Source organism: Rhinolophus sinicus, linkage group LG12 (assembly GCF_036562045.2).
Source record: "Rhinolophus sinicus isolate RSC01 linkage group LG12, ASM3656204v1, whole genome shotgun sequence".
Lineage (NCBI taxonomy): Eukaryota > Metazoa > Chordata > Mammalia > Chiroptera > Rhinolophidae > Rhinolophus > Rhinolophus sinicus.
Genome location: NC_133761.1, coordinates 46,591,182 through 46,614,136, shown reverse-complemented (window position 1 = coordinate 46,614,136; position 22,955 = coordinate 46,591,182). Strand labels below are relative to the sequence as shown.

At 46.1% G+C, this 22,955-nt stretch overlaps 1 protein-coding gene across 2 annotated transcripts in view; it reads left to right on the top strand.

Annotated features, from left to right (window-relative positions):
* The first annotated feature begins 298 nt into the window (after positions 1-298).
* NID1 (nidogen 1) overlaps positions 299-22,955 on the top strand; it is a 71,278-nt gene continuing 48,621 nt past the window's right edge. Inside the window, exons 1-5 of one of the 2 annotated variants that reach the window (XM_019746976.2) lie at positions 299-638; positions 1,007-1,257; positions 15,704-16,003; positions 18,114-18,340; positions 21,036-21,403. In XM_019746976.2, the coding sequence (XP_019602535.2) occupies positions 1,033-1,257; positions 15,704-16,003; positions 18,114-18,340; positions 21,036-21,403 (1,120 nt within the window). In that variant the 5' untranslated portion in view covers positions 299-638; positions 1,007-1,032. Of the gene's footprint in view, positions 1,258-15,703; positions 16,004-18,113; positions 18,341-21,035; positions 21,404-22,955 lie in introns of both variants that reach the window. The other variant, XM_074316728.1, reaches the window with a different exon arrangement.

Below are 22,955 nucleotides of genomic sequence, written 5' to 3'. Positions count from 1 at the left end.
CCTATTTTTTTTCAGCGTTCTCTAATGACCTCCCTGTCTCCACTCGCAACCCAATGACAAATTAATGATCAATCGGTTATTAAGGATCCACTTACATCACTTATGCCCCGTTGTTATCAGGAACTCAGCAGTTCTCTTAGTGTTAAAGCGAGTTCAAATTCCTAGGTTTATCAAAGGCTTTGCTCGGAACAGTCCTTTCCCAAATTCTCCACTGGGGGATGGTACATGACTCCACCCACAGCTCAGCCCTCCATGTTCCAGAACGTCCCTTCTCCAGCCGCCTGATGAAATTCCGCCTCTTGTGTCAGTAGACCTGGTCCGAGTCCCACATCCCACGCGAAGCTCTCCTTGGCCAGATATCCCAGCCCGAATACCTTTTTGCACTTGAGGACCCCACCCCACTAACACTGAATTATGTTACACTCTCGTGACTCTGTTTCGGAGGGTGGGACCCCATTTCTGGCGGAACTTCTACACTGACCCCAGGATCCGGCTTCAATAAAGCTGAAAGACCGGATGGGAGTAAAGGAACGTGCTCCTGGCCCAGTCCCTTCTCGCCATTTCCCAGCACCTACCCCTCTTCCCACCAGAGTCGGACCCTGTGGGTCTGACCTCCCGACGCTGCCGGCAGCCTCTAGGTGAGCACATAGCCCACCATTTGGGGACACACGCGAGTCCAGGGCTCTTCCCTGCCGCCTGCTCCCCATCACTCAGCGCTGACCGCAAACACGGCGCTCTGCTCCCACCTCCCGCCCCCAGAGCGGCTGTCCGTGGGAGCCGAGCTGGTTTCGGGACTCGCGGCCACTGGCGCCCACCACTCTGGGGACGAGCCGCCGGGGGCACGGTGTCGCCCTCTCTCCCGCGCGGCCACTGGGAGGCCTGGGCGCGCCCTCAGCACGGCGGGCCCTCCCCACCTCCACGGTTCTCCTCCCCCATCCCCGGGGAGGGGCTGCCGAGGGGCGTCCGGTTACATCTCCGCCTTCCAACCTCCCGCGCGGATCCGCAGGGCTAGCGGGACCGCAGTTGGGAACCATGTGGGCCGCCGTCCGCGGGAGTGGGGCTGCGTGGACGAGGGCGCTGCTGCTGCTGCTGCTGTTGGCGGGGCCCGGGGGCTGTCTGCGCCGCCAGGAGCTCTTCCCCTTCGGGCATGGACACCAGGACCTGGAGCTGGAGCCCGGCGACGACCGTGTCTCCCCTGCCCTGGAGCTGAGCACCGCGCTGCGCTTCTACGACAAATCCGACATTCGCTCGGTCTACGTGAGTGCGCCTGGGGAGGGAAGGGGGCGGTTGACGGGGTGACAGGAGCCTGAGCGGCGTCGGGAGGAAGGAGGCCGGTGGCTCGCGCTCCCAAGGAGCCGGACGGACGTGGGCGTCGGGGACCGGGACACACCCGCTGGCTGCCAGGCTCTGGGCTCGCGCTGGGTCTCCAATCCCAGTGCGCTCCCGCCTCTGCTTGGCCCACGACGTCCCCACCGTCCGGTCTCTGTCTCCGAGGAGCTCTCGGGGCTGGGGAGCTCTCCGCGTCTGCGCGGCTCCGCGCGCGCCCTGCGGGCTCTGGGACCCCAAGACCTCGCGATCCCGGGATCCCGGGCGGAGTGTACTCCCCGGCTCTGTGCGCGGCATCGCGGCGGGGAAGTCGGTCTCGCCATTGTCCGGAGTCTTTGGAGACAGGACCCGGCCTGGTGGGACCAGGCGCGCGAGCGCGCGGAAGCTCTTCGGGGCAATGCACAGAGCTGGAGCGCAGCGGGCGCCGGGGGCAGGAAAAGACCGCCCAACCCGGCTCTCCGCCCCGGGAACAGAGCCATGGGCCCCTGCGCTGGTGTGTGAACTCCGGATGTATCTTGGCATTGATTCTGCTCTCTAGTTGAGCTCGTTGTAGTCCAGAGTTCAGCGCAGGGGAAGCGGGGCGCCCAGGTGATCCAGTTTCCCGTAGACGAACATTGTCATCGTGGGGGCTCCAAATGAGGAGCGGGGCCAGGTGACCTCTAGCTCTTTAGAACCCGCTCAGAACTGGCGGGGCGCTGGGGGCGCTGTCAAGTCGGTCAAGGCCTTCAGGGGCGCTACTTCCCTCAGCCGCGCACCATGTGGATTTCATATAAAGCTGTGTGCGTTCCAGGAGTGCAGGGAACTACACAACAGCGGCTGGAGCCTGTCCCGCCCGGGGATGGCTGTACTCGTCGTCTGGCCTGGGCAGACTGCGCCTTGGGCCACACCCACGTGAAGCTTGTCGCTTTGCCTAAAAAGAATGAGTCCTGAAAATCTCCACCCGCGGGGACTGTCCCCCTTGTGGGTGGACAGCCCTGACCTCCTTGGACGTCTGGTGAAGCCTATAAGACCCTTCTTAGAATGTTTTTTAATGAATAAAATAAAATCCACAAGATGGCCAAAGAAATCAATTCTGTTGGAATGCAGATCAAAATATTAGAACAAAAATTTTATGGGTATATATGTGCTTATTTTTAACTACATTAAATAGCAAGATGTAGCAATGGATCCAATGGTGGGTCAAATTACTGAACTTTCCAGCTCACGAGGTCTGTAAGTAACATTTGGAGATACCTATAGTGGTCATCATGTGACATGAGTATATCTGTGACTTCTACCAATGGCAAGGTCATTCAGTGTTACTATTGCTGTGCCTTGTTGCCTATGTGCATGGAAGGAAATTCTACACGCATAGAAGGAAATGGTAAATATCAGTTAGAGGTTACTGAAAAAAATCAAACTCCTTTTTTACCATCTAGGTTAATAGACTGAGTGGATTCTACTCATGAACCCCCATGAGGGTCACTGAGCCCCAAATTAAGAACCCCTGTGTTAAATATGAGACCTCATGGCATCAGACTAATCGCATTGCATTCTAAAGACCTGGAAAATCTATTGCTAAAACATGATTCTTGTCCAGCTGCACCTTGTGGGTCTGTTTGGGTTTAGTCAGCATTTTAATGAGAAAGAATCCCAGAGCTCTCTAAGGATCTTATATCTGTGCTGTAGGTTGGGTTCCCAGAGAGCTGACTCTGAGATGAAGCTCAGCAGGCAGGTTGTTTCATTAGGGTGAGCTCCTCAGATCCATACCTATGGAAGGGAGGGGATGAAGCAGGGTGAAGCAGGGGAAAGCTCCACTGCAGAACAGTCCCTGGCTGCTCTGAAGGTGGGATGGCCTTTCAGCGCTATCTCAAGCCTGCATGGTAGGGCTGGTCCTCTGGGCCCTTGCAGCGATCAGTCACTGGATAAGGGCTCCCCTAGAAGGAGGAATGGCCCTGGGTGAGGCAATTTCTTCCATGGAGGCAATCCTCAAAGAAGGCTGACAACTAGGAGCTGCATTCCCAGGAGGTGACATCTATCTGGTGACTCATGCCAGCACCCACCACTGTCTGTGGCTGCGTAGATGCTCTTTGAGCTGATAGAAACCCTCAGTGGCCCTGAATGAGAAGGTGAGTTGACAGGACGTGTAAGCATGAACCAGATGGTCTGTCCTATTCCGGGCACTAGACTAGGAAAAGGAAAGAACACCCACCAAGAAAGAAAACAATTATTGGATGAGTATATATCTACATGTGTCAGGAACTTGCTAGTTTTACATTATTTAATCCTCAAAACAATTCCACCTTTTTTTCAGATGAAGAAATAATAATAATGATGATGATGATGATGATGATAAGTAATTATCCAATCCCGTGCCACCTGTTAAATATCCAAACTAGGATTCCCACCCAAGTCTGAGTCTGACTCATAATACTTTCAAGCGTCCAGCCAATGTGGAAATGGACACAGGGATTGTTGTGTGCTAACGTAGTGAGGGAGGACTTTACAGAAGAGGTTAAGACATGTCCAAGTTCAGTGGGTGGAGGGGAAATGGAGAGGCTATTCCAGGTGAGAGGAATTCCAGGACAAAAGCATGAGGATGGAAACAAGCTTGGCATGTGCAGAGAGACTGAGGAATATGATCTGACTGGCGCAGTGTTTTCCTTGGACTAGGAGGTTTCAGTCTGGATAAGCAGGTGGGATCAGGAGATAGAATGTATCAGTTAGCTTTTGCTGTGTAACAAACAGCCACAAAACTCTCAGTGGCCTATAACAATAAGCCTTATTGCTCATGTGTGCGGAATCAGGAGGTGGCTTTAGCAGGGCCATTTGGGATGATTTGGTTCTGCTCCATGGGTCTCTTATCCTCCACAGCCATTTTGTCTAATACAGTGGCCATTAGCTGCATATGGCTATTAAAATTGGATAAATTGAAATTAAATTACAAAGTTTCAGCCTTTTAGTTGCACTAGCCACATTTAAAATGTTCCATACCCTCCTATGACTAGTGGTTACTATATTGCCCAAGGCTGCTGTAGAATGTTTCCAGTTTTCATCACTGCTAAATATTCTACTGGAGAGTACGGCGGCGTCTAAGGGCTAGCTTAAGTACACCCTTCCACATGGGGGTGTCAGAGGCACAAAAGAGTAATTGGAAATGCATACGTGCTTTTTCAAGTCTCTGCTTGGGTCATGTCTCCTAACATCTCATGTTCTAAAGCAAGTGCAGAGTCAATGGGTGAGGCAGGTCCCCGGCCCATAGTGGTAACAGGCATGGGTGCAGGGATAGGGGAAGATGCCGGGCCAAATGACGCAATACACTCCATGGAGGGTCATGAAAAAAACTCCATGGAGGGTCATGAAAGATGGCTAGTCGGTCGGTTGGTGGGTTAAGCTGTCTATCGCTGGTCACAAGGCATGCCCATCTTTAGGAAGGTGAGACTGGCAGTGGTCTGCAAGGCAGCACGGACAAACAGACAGGGAGTTTGGGGACAGGAAAACCAGTCCCACAAGTCGCTTGTTTATCCAGACATGCGGGATGAGGGCTTATAGAAAGGGGGACAAGGAGAGAAGAGGGTGAAGCTGAGAGGTGATCTAAGACACACCAGCAGGATTTCTGACCAGTCGCATGTGGCAGGGCATAAAGGAGAAGGCAGGTGGCAGGAGGGGACGTTCTCAGCCTTGAGGTGTGAGAGAGTGAGGAGATGGCTGACGTGAGTGAAGAGGCATTAGCTCAGGTTTGACTCTGTGGCGTTGGGACCAACAAAGGGACCAGAACGTGGAGATGCCCTGGTGCCAGCAGACCTTCGAGTGAGCTGTCAGGCAGGGGAGGAAAGTGGAAGCCTGAGATGCTGGTTCACAAGGGGAACTGGGGCAGTGAGATCCAAGCTGCGAGCTCGGTTTAGAGCCCCTGGAAAGGACACCATTTGTGATGACCTGACGTGGCAGTTCTCAAAGCGTGGTCTAGGGACTCCTGGGTGTCCTGGAGACTTGTTCGAGAAATTCACAAGGTCAAAACTCTTTCCCTAACCATACTAAAATGTTATTTGCTTTTTATACTCCTATGCTCTCATGTGTATACGAGTATAGTGGAGTTCACCAGAGGCTGTATGACGTGTATTATCTGTCCCAACAGATTGAATGTAGAAGATGTGAGAGTCCAGCTGTCTTCTATTAAGCCAGACAGCACACTGATTTGCAGGAATGTAAAACAATGACACTTCTCTCCCTCAGTACTATTGGGTTTTATTTTCATAAAAAATAATGTTACTTATGTTAACATATGACTTCATTACGAAAGTATTATATTTATATTTTTAAAATTTAAAAATATTTTTATTTTTCTCAGTCTTAATTTCTGACATGATAAATTATTGCTCTTTGTAATCTATATAAACACAAGCTTTGGGGGGGGCTCTAATAATTTTTAAGAGTGTAAAGGACTCCTAAGACCAAAATGTTCGAGAGCGGCTGATCTAGTGGTGTCTGGACATCGCATGCCTCTGCCTTAGTTTGAGAGCTATTTGAAGGCAGGAGAAGGAAAGTTCCGTGATGGGATGAGCAGCCAACCTGGGGGCCACAGCAGACTCCCTATGATAAGGTCTGATTCTCCCCATGGAATAACCTCTTATTTTGGGATGGTAAATCAGGATAGTCCCAGCAATGAAGCCAGATGTTCTTTGGACCCCTGCTGGACAATGAGTAGGGAATGGGCCAGTCTGTAAATCTAGTCAACCAGCACATTGGGCCACTGGACATTTCACATGAGCTCTGCTGCCTTGGCTGGTGAACTGGCCTCCCTGGGCAAGAGTGCTGCAAAAATGTAATGAGGTTGTCCACAAGGACAAACCATTTTCTTCCTTTGACTGTAATTTTATCACCTCAGTTTATTAACACTGGTTGTCTCATGCTGATCCGAAACTCTGATTGGCTGTGTAGACCAATAGAAGAATTTCTAGAACATGATTTTATTGCATATTAAATTATGTAGGTCTTGATCATACAAATGGAAAAAATGAATTTGTTATTATTTGGTAAGTTCAGTTTGTTTGGGAAATAACAGCCTTCGTGCTATGGAAAAATAAAAGGATATCCTTGGTAGCAAAAGTAAAAAGAAATTGTATACCTCTATCCTGACTTATCTCCCTGCCTCTGGTCTCACTGAGTGTTTCTCTCTCTCTCTCTCTCTCTCTCTTTCTCTTTCTCTCTCTCTCTCTCCCACACACAGAGGCATCTTCCACAGATTTTCATTATCCCACTTACATATAGGAATCTTTTCTTATGTAGGGTAAATGTAACTCATCTTTCAGGATCTTCTAGCTTTCTTCCTGTGTTTACCCTACCTTCTCTGCCAATACAGGCCACTCACTTTCTTCAAAACTTGATTCATTCCACAAATGTTTACCAAGGGACTCATGAGTGTGGGGTGCTGAGCCAGGTGCTGGGGCTATAAACTCTGAAACACAGCCACTGAATATGACTGGGTCACTGTCCTCAAGGACGTCCCAGTGTCATGAGGGAGCCACCAATGAATAGGTGATTCCAGCACCTGTGATAGAGGAATAACATCCAGATGTGGGGGAGCTCAGTGTCTCCATGAGGCGCTCCCCTCGATGGGGTTTGTTCCAGACACCTCAGTATCCTGAGCTAAGTACATTGTACTGTGATCATTGCAGATGTTTCCTTTGCTCATCTCATATATTCTGTCTGCCCACAAATAGACTATAAAGCCCTGGAATCATAGGGTATGGCTTGTATTTCCTTTGTTCAATTTTTCCTTCTCTTGGAGATCTTGCCATCCTCTGTGGCTTTACTTGCCTGCTCCCTGGCAATGGCTCTGGCCGTGACTTCTCTCATGAGGACTGGCCCCAGATTTTTGAAATCATACCAGAATTTTCCATCCAAATGCCCATCTGCCACTTCAGGTTCCCTGTGGCACCTGAGAATTAGTCACCTCTCTTCTCCCTCAGCTACTTTCACTGCCGCTTCCTGTTGCTTGTTAACGGTGCCTGATGAGGGTTCTTACACTGCTGTTCCTTCACTCATTTATTCTACAAGTACTTACCAGGTGTGAACGATGAGCCAGGCACGACTGTAAGTACTTAGAATACAAGCGAACAAAACTAGAACTCTGTCCTCAAGGAGTTTACATTCTAGCAGGGGAATGGGAGCAAGAGAATGAACAGCAGACATAATCAACGATGCGTTATATATTACATTGCTACTGAACACCAGGGCACTTGGGATGGAGTAGGCAGTTGGATGTATGAGTCTCGAGTTTGGAAGAGAAGCCTGGGCTTTGGATGTAAATTTGGGATCACTGGCACATAGATGGCATTTAAAACAAGAGAACTAAATGTGCGTAGGTAGAAAAGAGGTCATGGGAGCCTCCAGTGGGTCAGGGATACGAAGAGGAGCTAGCTTCAGAGACGGAAAGGGGGTGACCAGTGAGATAAGAGGGAAACCACGCGAGGTGGAGTCCTGGAAGCCAAGGGAAGAAAGTCCGCCAAGGCGGGGAGAGTGAACCACCATGTTAAGTGCTGTTGATGGGCCAAAAAGATGAGGACTGAGAGTTGCCCATTGGGTTGAGAAACATGGTGGTCATCTTGGCAGATTACCAGTCCTTTATTTTACCTTCATAGCAGACCGTGGTACCTGTATCTTTCTTGTCATGTTGGAATAGACACTTTCCAGTTGAGTTTCTTTAGTGCCCTCTCCTCATCCTAACTTCAGAGGAAGGTACACTTCTTGGTGTGGATTCTGGACCTTGCCCTACCTTTCTAGCTTTATTCCCAGCTTCCCCATAACACTTCCTAGAAAAGTAAATTACGTCTTCCTTTGGCCCTTGGCTCATTCTTTTCCTCTCCCACTTAATCCATCTCTTATCCCTCAGATCCTCCCTTACACTCCAGGAACCAACTCAGTCCTCGTTTCCTAACTGACCAGTGCTAGCAGACGACTTTGAGCTCTCAATCTTTAAAACTGTCTGTAATTCAGGTTGTCTCTCCCTTTTAGCTATTAAGAGTAATGCCGCTATGAATGTTTGTGCACAAGTTTCTGCGTGGACATCTACTTTCAGTTCTCATGGGAATATACCTAGGAGTGAAATTGCCAGGTCTTATGGGAACTCTGTGTTTAACCTTTTGAGGCATTATTAAACTGTTTTCCAAAGTGGTTCCACCATTTTACCTTCCCACCAGCAATGGATGAGGGTTCCAATTTCTCTACATCCTCAAGGGCTTACACTTATTATCTGACTTTTTGACTCTCACCGTTCTGGGGAGTGAAGTGCTATCTCATTGTGGTTTTGATTTGCATTTCCCTAAGGGCTAATGACATAGAGCCTCTTTTTATGTGTTTATTGGCTATTTGTATATCTTCAGATCCTTTGTTTATTTTTTAATTGGGTTGTTTGTGTTTTCATTGTTGAGTACCTTAAACATTATTTAACAAGAATATTTCATGAATGAAGCCATGTATGTCATATTGTATAATATCAGGAGGCAAGTGATGTTTGGTTTTTGCTCTGCTAGCTGTTAACGTTAAGGAGATGACTGCCCGGTCATATCTGTCAGTTATGTTTCTCTCCTGTGAGCAGTGAGCAGGCTATGGGGAGATTTGACTCAAGCGGCTGTCCCCTCGCCCTCCAGCCTTTCGCCTAATGATTTAGTCTCCACTGATGATCTTTGCCTGAATCGATTATAAAATTAAGGGTTGCTGAATGATGTTTTACTTTGTTTTGTTGTTTGCTTGTTTCCATCATTCTTCCTACATTTATTAGCTGGTGTACTAATGTAAAGAAGAGCTTCCCTCACCAACTGGGGCCTTTGAATTACACTGACATAAGGTTATTCTGGAAAGACGATGAATGCTTAATCCTGTTTCTATAATTTATAATTTCAAATTAAGGGATTGTATTCAAATGAAAGGATTTGTGTAATCTAAATTGAGGGAGTCCTGGTGCTCCAGCTGGCATAGGTAACCGGCTGATGTGGACATTTAAAGGGTTGAGGGAGCATGCTTCTCCCCAGAGACTGGGGTTTGCACAGGCCCTCCTCCTTCCCTGGCCTCTCCTGCCCTGGACAGTACTGCCTCTTCTTCAATAGACACACCTAGCAGGGGAATTTAAAGACCCCAACTATTAAATCTAAAATTTAAAGACCCCAACCATTTTTAAATGTTGGACGGTAATCTCAGGTAGACATTCCCTGCAGGAGAGATGGTAACTAATCCAAAGTCTCTTGTTAGACATTAACTGGATTAATTTGCAAATATTGACTCCTCTCCTAACTATTACCCCTAGGTTTTCCCTTCTTTTTATCTGCTAATCCTTTTGTTTCTATTTCTGATTCGAGCCATGGCTATTTCTCTGGCTCTGTGGGGTAAATGGAAAATTTTTGCAATTTGCACTCAAGAGTTTTATTCTGGCACTTCTCGTGTAGGATCTGAGGCAAGTCCTCTAAATGGAAACTCATTTTTCTCTCAAATGAAGAATGAGATGATATTAATGCCTCCTTTACAAGGTTTAATGAGATCATTGGAGTAAAAATACTTTGTCAACTGTGATGGGACAGGTCCCAGGCCACGCTGGGCTCTCAGCTGAAATCAGTCAGCCTTCACAGTGATTGTAGCATGGATTTGCCTATTTCTAGGGCTTCTTTATCAAGTTTTTCTTTCTGTAGGTGCTTTTAATTTTCCAGCTTTTTCTAGCTGTCCAATTTCTAACCAGGAAGCTTTCCCAAGAAGCTTTGCAGCTTCCATGGCTTTTGTTCCCAATTATTTCTAAACTAGGAAGCAAATACACCAGAAAGAGCACAGCTTATGGACTCCAGCAGTTGGAGGTTCCAATCTTATTTCCATCACTTGCTGTCCATGTAACAGTAAGCTAAATTAAGTCTCTTGTCATTTCTTTGTCTATTTCATATATGTGAAAAGAGGGATGGTTGTATTAAATTTTAAACAATGCGAACAGCTTTAGTAAAGGGCGTCAAACGGAGGCCCTCAGTAAATATGTTTGTTGCTTTTCCGTTCATTATCCTAAATTATTTTACCTTAAGTTCCTGCTTCCTCCCACCCCATGGAGTTCGCTTTTGCAACTTCATGCAATTTCATTGTCTTCTCAGTACAGCTATTTGCATTTCTAAAATGACCCCATTTGTTTCTTATTTGTGCTAACCTCAAGTGTTCTCTAACCACATCTGTTTGGGAGAAGGCTTTCCTGCCGCCACTACTGCAGGCTGCTTTCTGCCCTGGGGACCGTGACGAGGCTCATTGAAGCCTAAAAAGATGGTTGTTGTTTCACTGCCGTGTGCATTTGAATATAAGGATTCTAACGTGTGGTTTGAATTTACTGAGTCTCTTCACTGAGACTTGCCCCAGTGGTTCATGCTGTCTGTGAGTTCACTGGAAAGGTGAGCCTGAAACCGGAACTTCCCTTTTAAATGGGAACACTCCCCCATTAGGAGCTGTTGTTCTGTCCATCCCCTTGTTAACTTCACTGGGTTGAAACAGTTGTACGTAAATGTCTCCTGCTGTGAGCCTGTGGTGCTTGGCCTGTCACCTTGGGGTGTTTTGTGATAGAATTGATGTCTTCTGGGCATTAGGTTGCTAGTAACACCCTGAGCTGAAGTCCAACTTCCCTAAAGGAACTTCTTTCCCGCCCCCACCCCCTCTGTAAACTGTCAACAGGATTTCAAGGCAATATTTACATCGGTCCATGTGCTGGAAGTAGCTCTTTTTCCATAAAGAAGTGGTATATTATTTACTCCACCAAGAACCTCAGCTAGGCTATATTTGGTTAGTTTGAGTTACCTTAAGACAATTTATTATTATTATTAATTATTATTATCATCATCATCACCACCATCTATCAGTAATTCAGACAAGCTTTCTCAGGAACACATTCAATCCACAGGGGCTTTGTGGTGTGATCTACAGCTAGGATGTGGTGTGCCCCTGGGAGTCAGGTTCCTGAGTGGGGCTCCAAGCTGCCCATGGCAAAGACATAAAGGAGCCCGCAGTAGCCCCGCTGGGGCTGGCTGGGAAAGCTTCACAAGGAGAATGGGACTTTGCCAAGGATACAAGCTGAGTAGGGATCTTCGAGACAGAGGGGACCGTAGATGCAAAAACATGTAGTATTAGTAGGTGAAACAGCATGGTGAGTTTGGAAAAGTGTAAGCAACTTAAACACATTTTTCCAGCACATGGATTTCTACTCCGGCCTCTATTCACCAACATTCAGATCAAAACTAACATCCAGTCCCATCATCCATGTAATTTTTTAAGTAGCACAAACGGGTGAACAGAAAGTAATATTGGTGCCTGCTGTGTAATCCTTAGGTTTAATCATGATTTCTTTCCGGACTCAGGGCTCCGTAACTTTTAATTAATTACGTAATCAGCTTTTGCCCACACCTTCTGCCCATTATCACAGTCTAGCATATCCAGTGCAACAAACATTTCTGAAAACTCCTGGTGGGGAGGGGAAGGGCCTTGAGGGTGGGCAAGTCTGGGGAAGGGAGGAATTTAGACAAGGAACCCCAGGCCTTGTCTCCTGAAGGATATTGTGGGGACAGAGTCCCAGAGAGTAGTTTCCAGGCTCTCCTCCTCACGTGGAAAGGTGCTGGCTCAGGTAGTAGATGACCATCAGCTGTGACTACTTGGCCATCAGCTGTAACCAGTGAGCCATTAGCTACTGATATAACTGTCGTGGCTAAGCTAGCAAGACGGATTGCAGTTAGCAAGTGGGGTCGGTTGGCAGGCAAGCGGGTGGCAGATTGCGGATCGTGTGGCTCCTGCTTCCTGTATCAACAACGCAGCTGCCAACGAGACTATAGCGGTATGACTATCCTATTTATGGCTCCATGGGTGTTCCTTTTTGGCCTCACCATATCCTGCATTCTTACACGGGGGAACAGGACCAGAAACTCCGCATGACACCCTGCATGATACCCCCTCCTAAACTGAATTATTCTTAAGCAAATACTAAACATTTGATTTCATTCTAAATATTTCAGGATATATCTCTAAAACATGATTCTCTTTAAAAACACACCTGCAAAATCACAATTACACCTAAAAATAAATAACTTTAATATCATCCAATGTCCAAATAGGTTTTTAAATGTTCTGTTTTGCTTTTCAGTTGATTGGTTTAAATCAAGATCCAGTCAAAGACCACACATTGCATTTGGTAGATATATTTCTTCAGTCTTCTTAAATCTACAGGTTCCCCTCATCTCTTTTTTCTTGCAATGTGTTTATTAAAGAAACTGGGTGTTTGTCCTGTAGAGTGTCCTGTGTGATTTTGACTGCATCGCTATGGTATCATTTAACATGTTCTCTGTCCCCTGTATTTCCTGTAAACTGGTAGTTAAGTCTAGAGACTTGCTTGGATTTAAGTTATCGGTTCATATTTATGCAAACTCTTTGTGTAGTAATCAGTGTCACACACCAGTGGAAGGAACCTCAGTCACACCTAATGCTGTGGTTGGTCTCTCGTGGCTCATGCACCTACAGGCATGATTTCTAGCACAATCTCAGTATGCAGGCCTTATCCTGCATGAAATTCCCTGCCCTGTTTCCTGGAGGAAGTCAGGAAGGTAGGGGACCAACACATGCCAGGTCAAGTGTAAGCTCTGCAGTTACCACAGAGACCAAGAAGGAGGTGGTCCTGGCTCTGGAGGGAAGTACAACCCAGTGGGGGCAGCAGCCAAAGCCAGCAAGCAGGCAGTGAGTGAGATCATTACAAACTTGTGGTCCGCTTCTGGAAGGAAACAAATAGGAGATGGATATAATTCTGGGTTCAAGGAGTGAGGGAGAGAGGGGCGAGGGGGAGGAGCCTACACTAGATGGTTGGAGGAAGCTCTCCTAGAAGGTGTTACTTCAACTGAGCCCTGAAGGATGAGACAGAGCCAGTCTTGTGAGTGAGTGAGGGGTAGGGGTGCTGGTTGCAGTGACGATGGAGAAAGTGCCATATACTCTAGGGATAGGACACACATGGCATGGGGTGAGAATGAGGAAGGAATCAAAGCCGATTCCCAAGTGCCCTGGCTTAAGCAACTGGGTAAAGGATGGTATGGCGACAGCCCTGGGCAGCAGGACAGGTGGCTGCGTGAGTTCCTCCAGGGTCTCCAGTCTAGTCCCCTTGGAGCCTGTAAGTGGGTCTGTCCTCCTGGCCTCCTGAGTGCCTATCCTTTGTGTTCCCTGCCCTCCTCTTGAATTGCTCGATGACACTTTAAAAAGATGGAGAAAAGGAACAAGCTAGTAGGAGCATCACGTGCTTGACTGATTTGTCAAATGAGACTGGCACCCAAATGTATGGGAATATTGTCTGTCAAGCCCGCCATTAATTGGTATATCTGAAAAAAAAAAAAAAAAAGTTTGCTGGGGAGAAGTTTAAAGCTAAGAATTAAATGAAACTTCTGGATGTTCTGTGTGTGACATTTATCATCTTTCTTCACAATCGCAGACAATTGAGTTGAATGTGCAGAAAAACTGGTGGAAAAATCATTTTCCAAAACTAATATTAATACTAATGAGGGTTATCTGGTCTTTGTCCAAAGTGTCTGCAGTGCTTGGTGATACTGGTCTGAAAACTCAATTCTTGAAGCTCTCCTTGTGAAAATAGTAATATTCCTGTGCCCAGCTTCTAACTAATAAAAGACACTGGGTGCCTTTTCAAAGTTCTTGGACTGACTGAAATTTCACTGGAAAACAGCTTTTTCAAACTAAGTTGTCCGTATGTGGCCTTTGTGTGTTACTCGCCAAGAGCAGCTGGTAACTGCCAACTTCTGGTGGCTTGAGAAAGTGAGCCTTTTCCCACACTCCCACTCTGTAAACCTCAGGATGTTTGTGCTAAGAGGTGTTTGGATGGGGGTGGGGGAGAGCCCATCTGGGCGGGCTCCTTCCCAGACCCCCCTTCTCTGCAGCCTGTCAGTGTATTCTAGAAAATCATTGATGGATTCTAGAAAATCATTGCTGGTGCCAGGTGATGATGGAAAGTCTGTCCCCTAAAAAGCTCACAGCCCATGAAGTTTGGTAAAAAGGGAGCTTTTGCTAAGTCCACTCCCAAAACTTGTTTAATCGGCTCCAACATGTTGAACATTATTACCTGGTTCTTGGCACATTGCAAGAGGTTGGTCTTAAGTTCCTCTCATTTTGTCTACCCCCGTCCCTCCTCCAGTAACAGGTCTGAAGTGACCGAATGATAAGGCTGTGGGAGGAGGAGGGAGGGAAATAAGTGACCTGGAAAACCCCCCAGACCTTCAAATCAACACCTGGACAATCAAGAGTCCCATTTTTCATTGGTGTTTTTCCAACCCCCAGCCTCTTAAAGTGCAAACTGGGGTGCCATTTGCAAAATCTCTACCATTTGATTAGGGATTTTTTTTTAAATTCACAGATTCTCAAAGTAAAAAGACTGCTAGAGTGGGTTCTATGTTATCAGTGCAGGAATGAGAAAGAGAGTGGGGTCAAAACCTCATTCTCAGTGGCTTTGCAGGTGGCCAAGTGCCCCCAGCACCATAGCACTGTTTGTCCCTTTCCTATTTCCCAAGGACTGTGGGTTTGAGTTGGATAAGAACAGTGATAGCTTTTTACAGGCAGTTATAACTGATTCCAAGAAAGCTGTACACACAGAGAGTAGGAAAGTCAACTGTGGGGTCCAGCTCCCTGGGTTCAAATCCCAGTGTTGCCCCTTATCGGTAACTTTGGACAAATTGATTCACTTACTTCATTTTTCCCATCAGAAAATGTGGATCATAGTAATACCTAGTCTTAGGGGGTTTTTCTGAGGATTACATGTTAATAAGGTGCCTGCAACATGGTAAACCTTCAATAAATGTTAGCTATTATTCTAAGGCATTAAACTGTTCAAAATAATGCCCCATAATGCCCCATTCTGATTCTCTTCTTGACACCTGACTTATCGTTTACTTATCGTCTCACCATCTGTTTGTGTCAGTCCTCCCCCAGGTCCTCCCCAGCAGAGACTGTGCTACCCAGTGGACCACAGCACTTAGCCCTAGTGTAAGGGTTGCTCAACTTGTCAGGTGAATTGACGAAGGCTTTAGTAATAACTTAAGCTGAGTGGAGCTTTGCAGGACCCCAAGCACATGCCTGAGGAAAGCCTGAGACTCCAAGTTTCAGACATTTGCCCACGGCCCAGGGACTGGTATCTGCCAGACTCAGGGCCTGTGTTCCTGCCCTGTGCTCCTTCCACCAGGCCGTCTGCCCAGGAAACAAATGTTGAGTTCTACTCAGGGTCATGTCTTTCTCCAATTCTGCTTTATTTGACATACTGTGGGCACCTGTGACAGCATTCTGTGAGTGGGTGCTCAGTCCCCCCAAGGAAGATGTCATTTCTGCATTCCTTTTAACTCTGCTTGATTTTGCACAGGTCACCACGAATGGCCTCATTGCCATGAGTGAACCCCCAGCTGAAGAAACTCATCCCGGGCTCTTCCCTCCAACCTTCGGGGCAGTGGCACCTTTCCTGGCAGACTTGGATACAACAGGTGGCCTCGGGAAGGTTTATTATCGAGAAGACCTATCCCCCTCTGTCACTCAGCTGGCAGGGGAGTATGTCCAGAGAGGGTTCCCAGAAATCTCTTTCCAGCCCCGTAGTGTGGTGATTGTCACCTGGGACTCTGTGGCCCCCTACCAAGGGCCCAGCGAGGATCCTGCCCAGGAAGGCAAGGTGAGCACTCACCCAGGTACCAGTCCAGAGACTCTCATGGGTTGGCTTAGTGCTGTTTGGTCTGATTTGTGCTGCTCTGAGGTACATCACGCCATGTCATTCATAAAGACAGGACATCCCAGCAAAATCTAGTGGGCTGGTTATTGCAGGTCCAAACCTTCCAACACCTTATCTATAAGGCTATAAATCTATATTTCAATGACTATTAGGTTAAAGAAAGCCAGTTTCTGAGAAGAATGCTAGATGGCCAAAATAGGGTTGATAAACCCCATCCCCTAGATGCTCCTACTTTGGGTCAGATAGGAGGAGGTAGTTTCTAAATAGAGACATTATTAATCTGAAGTTTTTCATTAAAATAACAGTACTCCTGAGGGTTGTGAAGAAATAAAAACAAGGCCCACACTCTAGTCGGGGAGACAAAATCCAGTGCACTATGTGAATTGTTCAGAACACAAGTTCAATCATAATACAGGGGTGGGCATCTCCATAGCACAGTGGTCAGGAAAGGCTGTAGGTGTGCAGAGCTTGGACTTGCCCTTGAAGGAGGGGGATATCTGAGTAGGTCACGAAGCCATCTCTAGATCTGAAGTGATGCTTTCGGACACGCCTCAATTTCTCCTTGGAAAAATAATTTTGCTCCACCACTATTTAATTTTTATAGGATTACAGGGTAGGGAGAAACTTGAAAGGTCCCCATTTAGATGGGGGATGTTCCAGTCTGGTAGTTCCCCAAATGTGTACCTTGGAACACTCGTCCTACAAGATAGTCCTTGAGAAAAAGTCTTCCTGTGGCCAAACTAGTTTGGGAAACGCTAAAGCTATAGCTCCCTCTTGGTGGCTCACTCTGAAAAGTCATGAGTAAAGAAACCTGCTTAATTTTGTTCAGTGTAGCAGTCCCCCAGCCTTTTGGCTACCCCTTTTCCCCTCCCAAATAAGATACATTACATCCCACAGAACACACTTTGGGAAAATCTGTCATGGGCGTGCATGACACATTTTGCTTTGTCACCTGTATCTTGTCTCCTGTATCTGAGTGCAGTACTTGAAAACTGCTTAAAACCTTACATTTTCCCAGGGTGTGCCCCTTTTCCCTGCATGATAAACACGTAGCCCCCTGTACGGAGCCCACGCCTGCCTCTGGGACCTGATGTCTTCTGACCCTTACGTCTCTACACACCCCAGCAGCAGCGGCACCCCATGTTTTGCAATTCCCTGATCATGCAATTGTTGTGGTTCTTACCTGCAATATCTTGCCCTTGGGACATCCTTCCCCTGACCCTGTCTACAGGTGTCAGACTCCTGCTTATTCTTTCAGACTCAGCCAGCCTCCTCTGCTCCCATCCCCACAGTGTCCGGCATGTCCTGTGGCTCCTATATCCTTGCACACAACTGTGTTACAGAATATTTCCCCTGGCTTTGCGATGTTTTATTCACGTTCAGTCTTCCCATCTAGGCTGTAAATTCTCAAGTGCAGGCACTGTGTCTTTTTACTGAGGTCAATACTTAGCACATAGGAAAGGCACTCACGTTTAAACAGTACTTTCTCTGTGCCTGGCCCTTCGTGTGTTGCCTCACGTCGTCCTCCTACCATTTCTATGAAGTAGGTGGTTTTATCTGTATCTTATTCAGAAACCGAGGCTTAGAGGGCTTTATGCCCAAGTTCACACACCAAGGACGAGTAAGGGTTTGGATCCAGAGTTGTTTTCTCCCAAAGCTCATGTTACTTCTTACTGAATAGTGGCTGGACTCAGTAAGTATATGCCTAATGAATGTGGTTGAATATGTTTACTGGCCATGGAAACAAATTCTAAGGGTCAGAATTTGCTGTTATATGAAATTTAGGCCACTGTCTCTATCATTTTTGGTTAACCTTAGGGCCACAGTTATGCAGAAGGTTTTCATTAATTAGAAAATTTCATGTTGACATAGCCTCAGAGATATTTAAGTGGAGTTATCCTGGAACACTTGGTCCTTGCTACGAATGTACTTCTTTTAGAATAAGATGAGAATGCTGCCATTGCTATACTTTTTATATACAATCTGGTGAATAGCACATTTTCAGATCTGTAGATATTTTCCTAAGTAACTGAATTTTCACCCACCTTCACAGAGAAACACATTCCAGGCAGTTCTGGCCTCCTCTGACTCCAGCTCCTACGCCATTTTCCTTTATCCTGAAGATGGTCTGCAGTTCACAACGACATTCTCTAAGAAGGACGAGAAGCAGGTTCCCGCTGTGGTCGCGTTCAGCCAAGGTCTAGTGGGACTTCTGTGGAAGAGCGACGGAGCTTTTAATATATTTGCCAATGACAGAGAATCAATTGGAAATTTGGCCAAGTATGCTTCTTTGTTCTTCAGTAGATTCTCCCCTTAATAAGATTATCACTTTATTATTTTATTAAGGGTAATATAAGGAGCATTACAGAACATTACCTAAAAATGTTCCCATGGATTTAAATTTTGTATGTAGTTTTTAGATTATGTAATGCATTCTTCTGATGAGCTCAACGGAACATAGAATGAACAGGTATCCTACTTTTTAGAGATAGTCCTTATTTGAAACAGTTTCTACCATCTCCTTTATAAGTATAAAGTTAGAAATAAAAGTTATTTAAACCCATTTCTTGCTATGAACTGAAGGCTGAAAAAGCCCTTTTCCCTACATTGACTAAGCAGGAAATTCTTACAACATAAATAGTGCTCTCGGGCTATTTTGTATAATTTGGTAAAAGTGGGGAAAGCTCAGACTGCTTTTTCTAAAATTAAAATCCGTTCTTTCCCATTATTCTTTAAAATATAAAGACGCCCCCCCACCCCAATTTCATATTGTCAAATTGAGTCTAAAACGCCTCTGCCCTTTACTTAATGGTGTGCTGGTAGATGCAAACAACAGGCTTTACAGGGGTTGGGGGAGCCCTCATTTATAGCATGTGCCTATGTCCATGGTGTACACACTCCTGCCGTGGCCAGTTTCCAGCTGTTCACGTCATGTCGCCCAATGTGGAGCTGAGAAAAGATGTATTTAAGTGGAATTATCCTGGAATGCTATTATATAGTACTCTCACCACACAGATGCGATATCCTTAAATAATTTCAAGAACATAGATCATTGTAACATAATTCAGATGGGATGAGTTTCAAGTTTTTATTGCCTTTTTCAAAATATAACTTATTAATTTAAATTATATAATTTAATTTGTTACAATGGCTGTTTAATAAGTGGCTTGCGAAGTTCCTAAAATTTAACAACCGGCTCATCACGAGCTGGTGCGAGCCAGTTCCTGCACTCCACCTGACTTTACATGAGACCTTTACTTTGGCTGGATGTCCTGTTTCTGTAGGGCTTTATTGACTCCTCTCCCCATGCCAACCCAATTTTTTGCTCGGTGTTCTCCACCGAGTAATGTATGTCCCTTCTTTCCACTGTGTAATCTGATAAGACCAGTAAAGGTGGTGCAGCAAGAAGTACAGATTAGGGATATTCTGTTGTGTTTTATAGTTATAAAATGCCTTTGCAGTCTGAATGTCATCTGCATCTCACTATACCCTTTGAGTGTAAACATGTAAACCGGGACCGTCCAAGATTTCACAGCCCATAGCGCTGGGGTTTCTAATAAACCAAGTCTGTACTGTTTTCACTTGCGCCAAATAAGTGGGTTTTTTTTCCCCCCACACCAAGGTCTCCAACTCTGCAGACACCAACCGGTGTCCTACAGTTCAATTCAATTCTGACATTAACTGCCTGGAGTTAGCACAGACCTCACAGGTGAAGGCCTCAGTCTCACAAGACGCTTCCACTTCAGACGCCAGTCACAAGTCCCAGGTTGCAAGCTGCCCCCACCGCTCAGATTCGATAATTTGCTAGAACAGGTCACAAAACTCAGGAAAGCACTTTGCTTACTGTTACCAGTTTATTATAAAGATACAACTCAGAAACAGTCAAATAGAAGAGATGCACAGGGCATGGCAAGGGTGGGAGGGGGGCATGGAGCTTCCTTGCTCTCTCTGTCTACACCACCCTCCTCACACCTTATGCGCTCCCAACCTCATCCTTTAGGGGTTTTTATTACATAAGCAAGGTTGATTATATCACTGGCCACTGGGGATTAACTCAGTCTCCAACCCCTCCCCTCCCTGGAAATCCAGGCGTGGGGCTGAAAATTCCAACCCTCTAATCATGCTTTGGTCTTTCTAGTGACCAACCCCCACCCTGAAGCTGTCTAGAGTTCCCAGTCACTCGTTACCTCATTACTATACAAAAAGACACTCTTAACACTCTAGAGATGACAAGGATTTTATCTGTGTGCCAGGACCAGAGACAAGACCAAATACAGTTGACCCTTGAACAACACATGTTTGAACTAAGCAGGTCCACTTACAAGTGGTTCAATAAACACTGTAACTATTTTCTCTTATGATTTTCTTAACATTTATTTTCTCTAGCTTTATTGTAAGAATATAGTATACAATACATGTAACACACAAAATGTGTGTTCATCAACTGTTTCTGTTATAGGTAAGGCTTCTGGTCAATAGTAGGGCTATTAGTCATTAAGTTTTGGGAGAGTCAAAAGTTATATGTAGATTTTCCATGGTGTGGGGGGTTAGCACTCCTAGCCCCCACATTGTTCAAAGCTCACTGTATATATTTCTTATTATATCACACCATGCCATGGAAAGAGAGTAACGAAGAGAATGAATGACTCTATTCAACAGGTTGCACATATGGCTGGGCATGTAACCAGCAATTAGTATAAGTAGCATTTTAAGGCCTGGTAAGTGTCCCTGGAGTACACTTCTTGAATGGCAGTGGGTAAACCTGTGTTAGTCTGTGTCCTTTTGGACACAGCCTCACCAAATAGCCCTGGATGGCCTCAGCTCTGTGACGACCAGACGTGATGGCTTCTCCCACCCTCCAGCCCGGCTGTAGGCAGAAGCAGGCACTGGGTTTCAGATTGACACTTCTGCTTGGTTAGTGGGGGCTCTTGGTGGGCTGCTGGTTTATTTCCAAGAAGTCTGTTCTTTCTTTTAGGAGCAGCAACTCTGGGCAGCAGGGTATCTGGGTGTTTGAGATTGGGAGTCCGGCCACAGCCAGTGGTGTGGTGTCCGCAGACGTGAACCTCACACTGGACGATGAAGAGTATGATGACGAAGATTATGACTCGCTGACAAGTCTGGGCCCAGAGAACGTGCGCACCACACGCTTCCCCTATGAGGCTCCAAGAAGGGGAGACACTGGCACATACGACACACATGTCCTCTCCCCCCGCCGCTGGGGCACCGAGAGACCCGCTGGACCTTCAACCGAGAGGACCAGGTCTTTCCAGTTGCCCGTGGAGAGGTTCCCCCAGCAGCAGCCACAGGTCATAGATGTGGATGAAGTGGAGGAAACAGAAGTGGGTAAGGCGGTGGAAGGTGCAGTTGGCACACGCTTGGACACTTGGGTTTCCAGGCAGAGGACAAGTGCTGGAGGGGTGTGTGCCGTGTGCGTTCTATGGTGGCTTGTGAGGACGAGAGCGTGGGAAGTAGGCCGAGAGCTCACAGCTGTAGAGCTGTGACAGGCCCCCGTGGCTTCAAAGGCTCAAGAGATCTTTTGGGATTAGGGCTGTGGTTATGGAGACTGTTGAGCATGTCCTCTTTCAAGTTTCCTATTATTCCCTGTTGTCTGTTTTAAAGAGAAAAGTGTTTTTAGAATTATTCTGAAAGTCAGATTTTCTTATTTGCGACTTCTGAGATCAGAAATATATTCACCCACCTGAAAAAACATTTTAGAAGTTCCTTTGGCCGTTGACGCAGTTTATCTTTGACATTTATTTCCTCTTGGTTTTGGAATGAGAATGGTTGATTATTTTTCCTCCCAGCTCCTGTCAGTTTCAGATTTGGTTTGTGAAGATTTAGAAATACCAACTAAGTACCTCCCCTTTTAAAATGTAGTTTTAAAGTATAGTATCTTGTAGTTAACCATACTACGTGTATATCAGGTTTTTGCTACATTTTGAGGGAAAACCATTTGAACCCTATCATGCTTTGTTTTATTTGTCTTGTAAAAGACGTTCAAACTAAACTGTGTTCATTAATTTTTGCTCTTCAGGTTGACATATACTCCACTGAGATTCATATATGGGATGGTCCAACCTTTAAATAATGCTTACTATGACTCTACTGTTTCTACTTCAAAGTTATGATAAGGCCCTCAGAAAAATCTACTCCATTGCCCGTACTCACTCATTTTCAGTTCTTACTTGTCCTGATTTGTCTCCTAACAATAGTCATATATGTTTGTTCTTCTTGAGTATCCCAAAGAAGCATGGGCAAGATCTGGTGGCCCGGGTAGTGTGCTTACTTACTTCTCAGGCACAGAGATGGAGATGTTGCCCTTTAGTGGCATGATGAGGACATTTCTTAGCACATGACATTCTGCTCTTGGAACTAGGTTTCAGAGGGCTCTCCTCAGATATGTTGGGTATGTTTAGTTGCAGATGTTGAGTTTTGAGCTTTCACCTTGCCTATGTGTCTCTGAAATTCTCCTTTGTAAAGCCATCATGTTGAAATGAGTTTGTATCTAGCCCCAACAATGTATGGTGGTGTATTACTTGGTACTACTGAAAGCCTACATTTGAACCTATGTGTCTAAAACAGATGTTTTTCTGTCCCTCTATCCCAGTTATTTCACTGTTTTTATTAGAAAGGTCAGTCTTCCGTAGCCAGCAGTGCATTCCTGGTGTTATTTGAGTAGTCACCCCCAGATACACAGGCCATGGGGACCCACTGGGAGCTGGGCCCGCAGCCGGAGCTTAAGCAATCAGTAGTGTCACATGTGTTCAGCTCAGGGTCCAAGTGTGTCTAGCTCCAAACGCCATCTTTCTACAAAGTGGCAATTCCCTTCTGAGCATGAAGAAGTCGTTGAATCTTCCTGGGTTAAACTTTACTTTTATTTTCACTCCTACCAGTC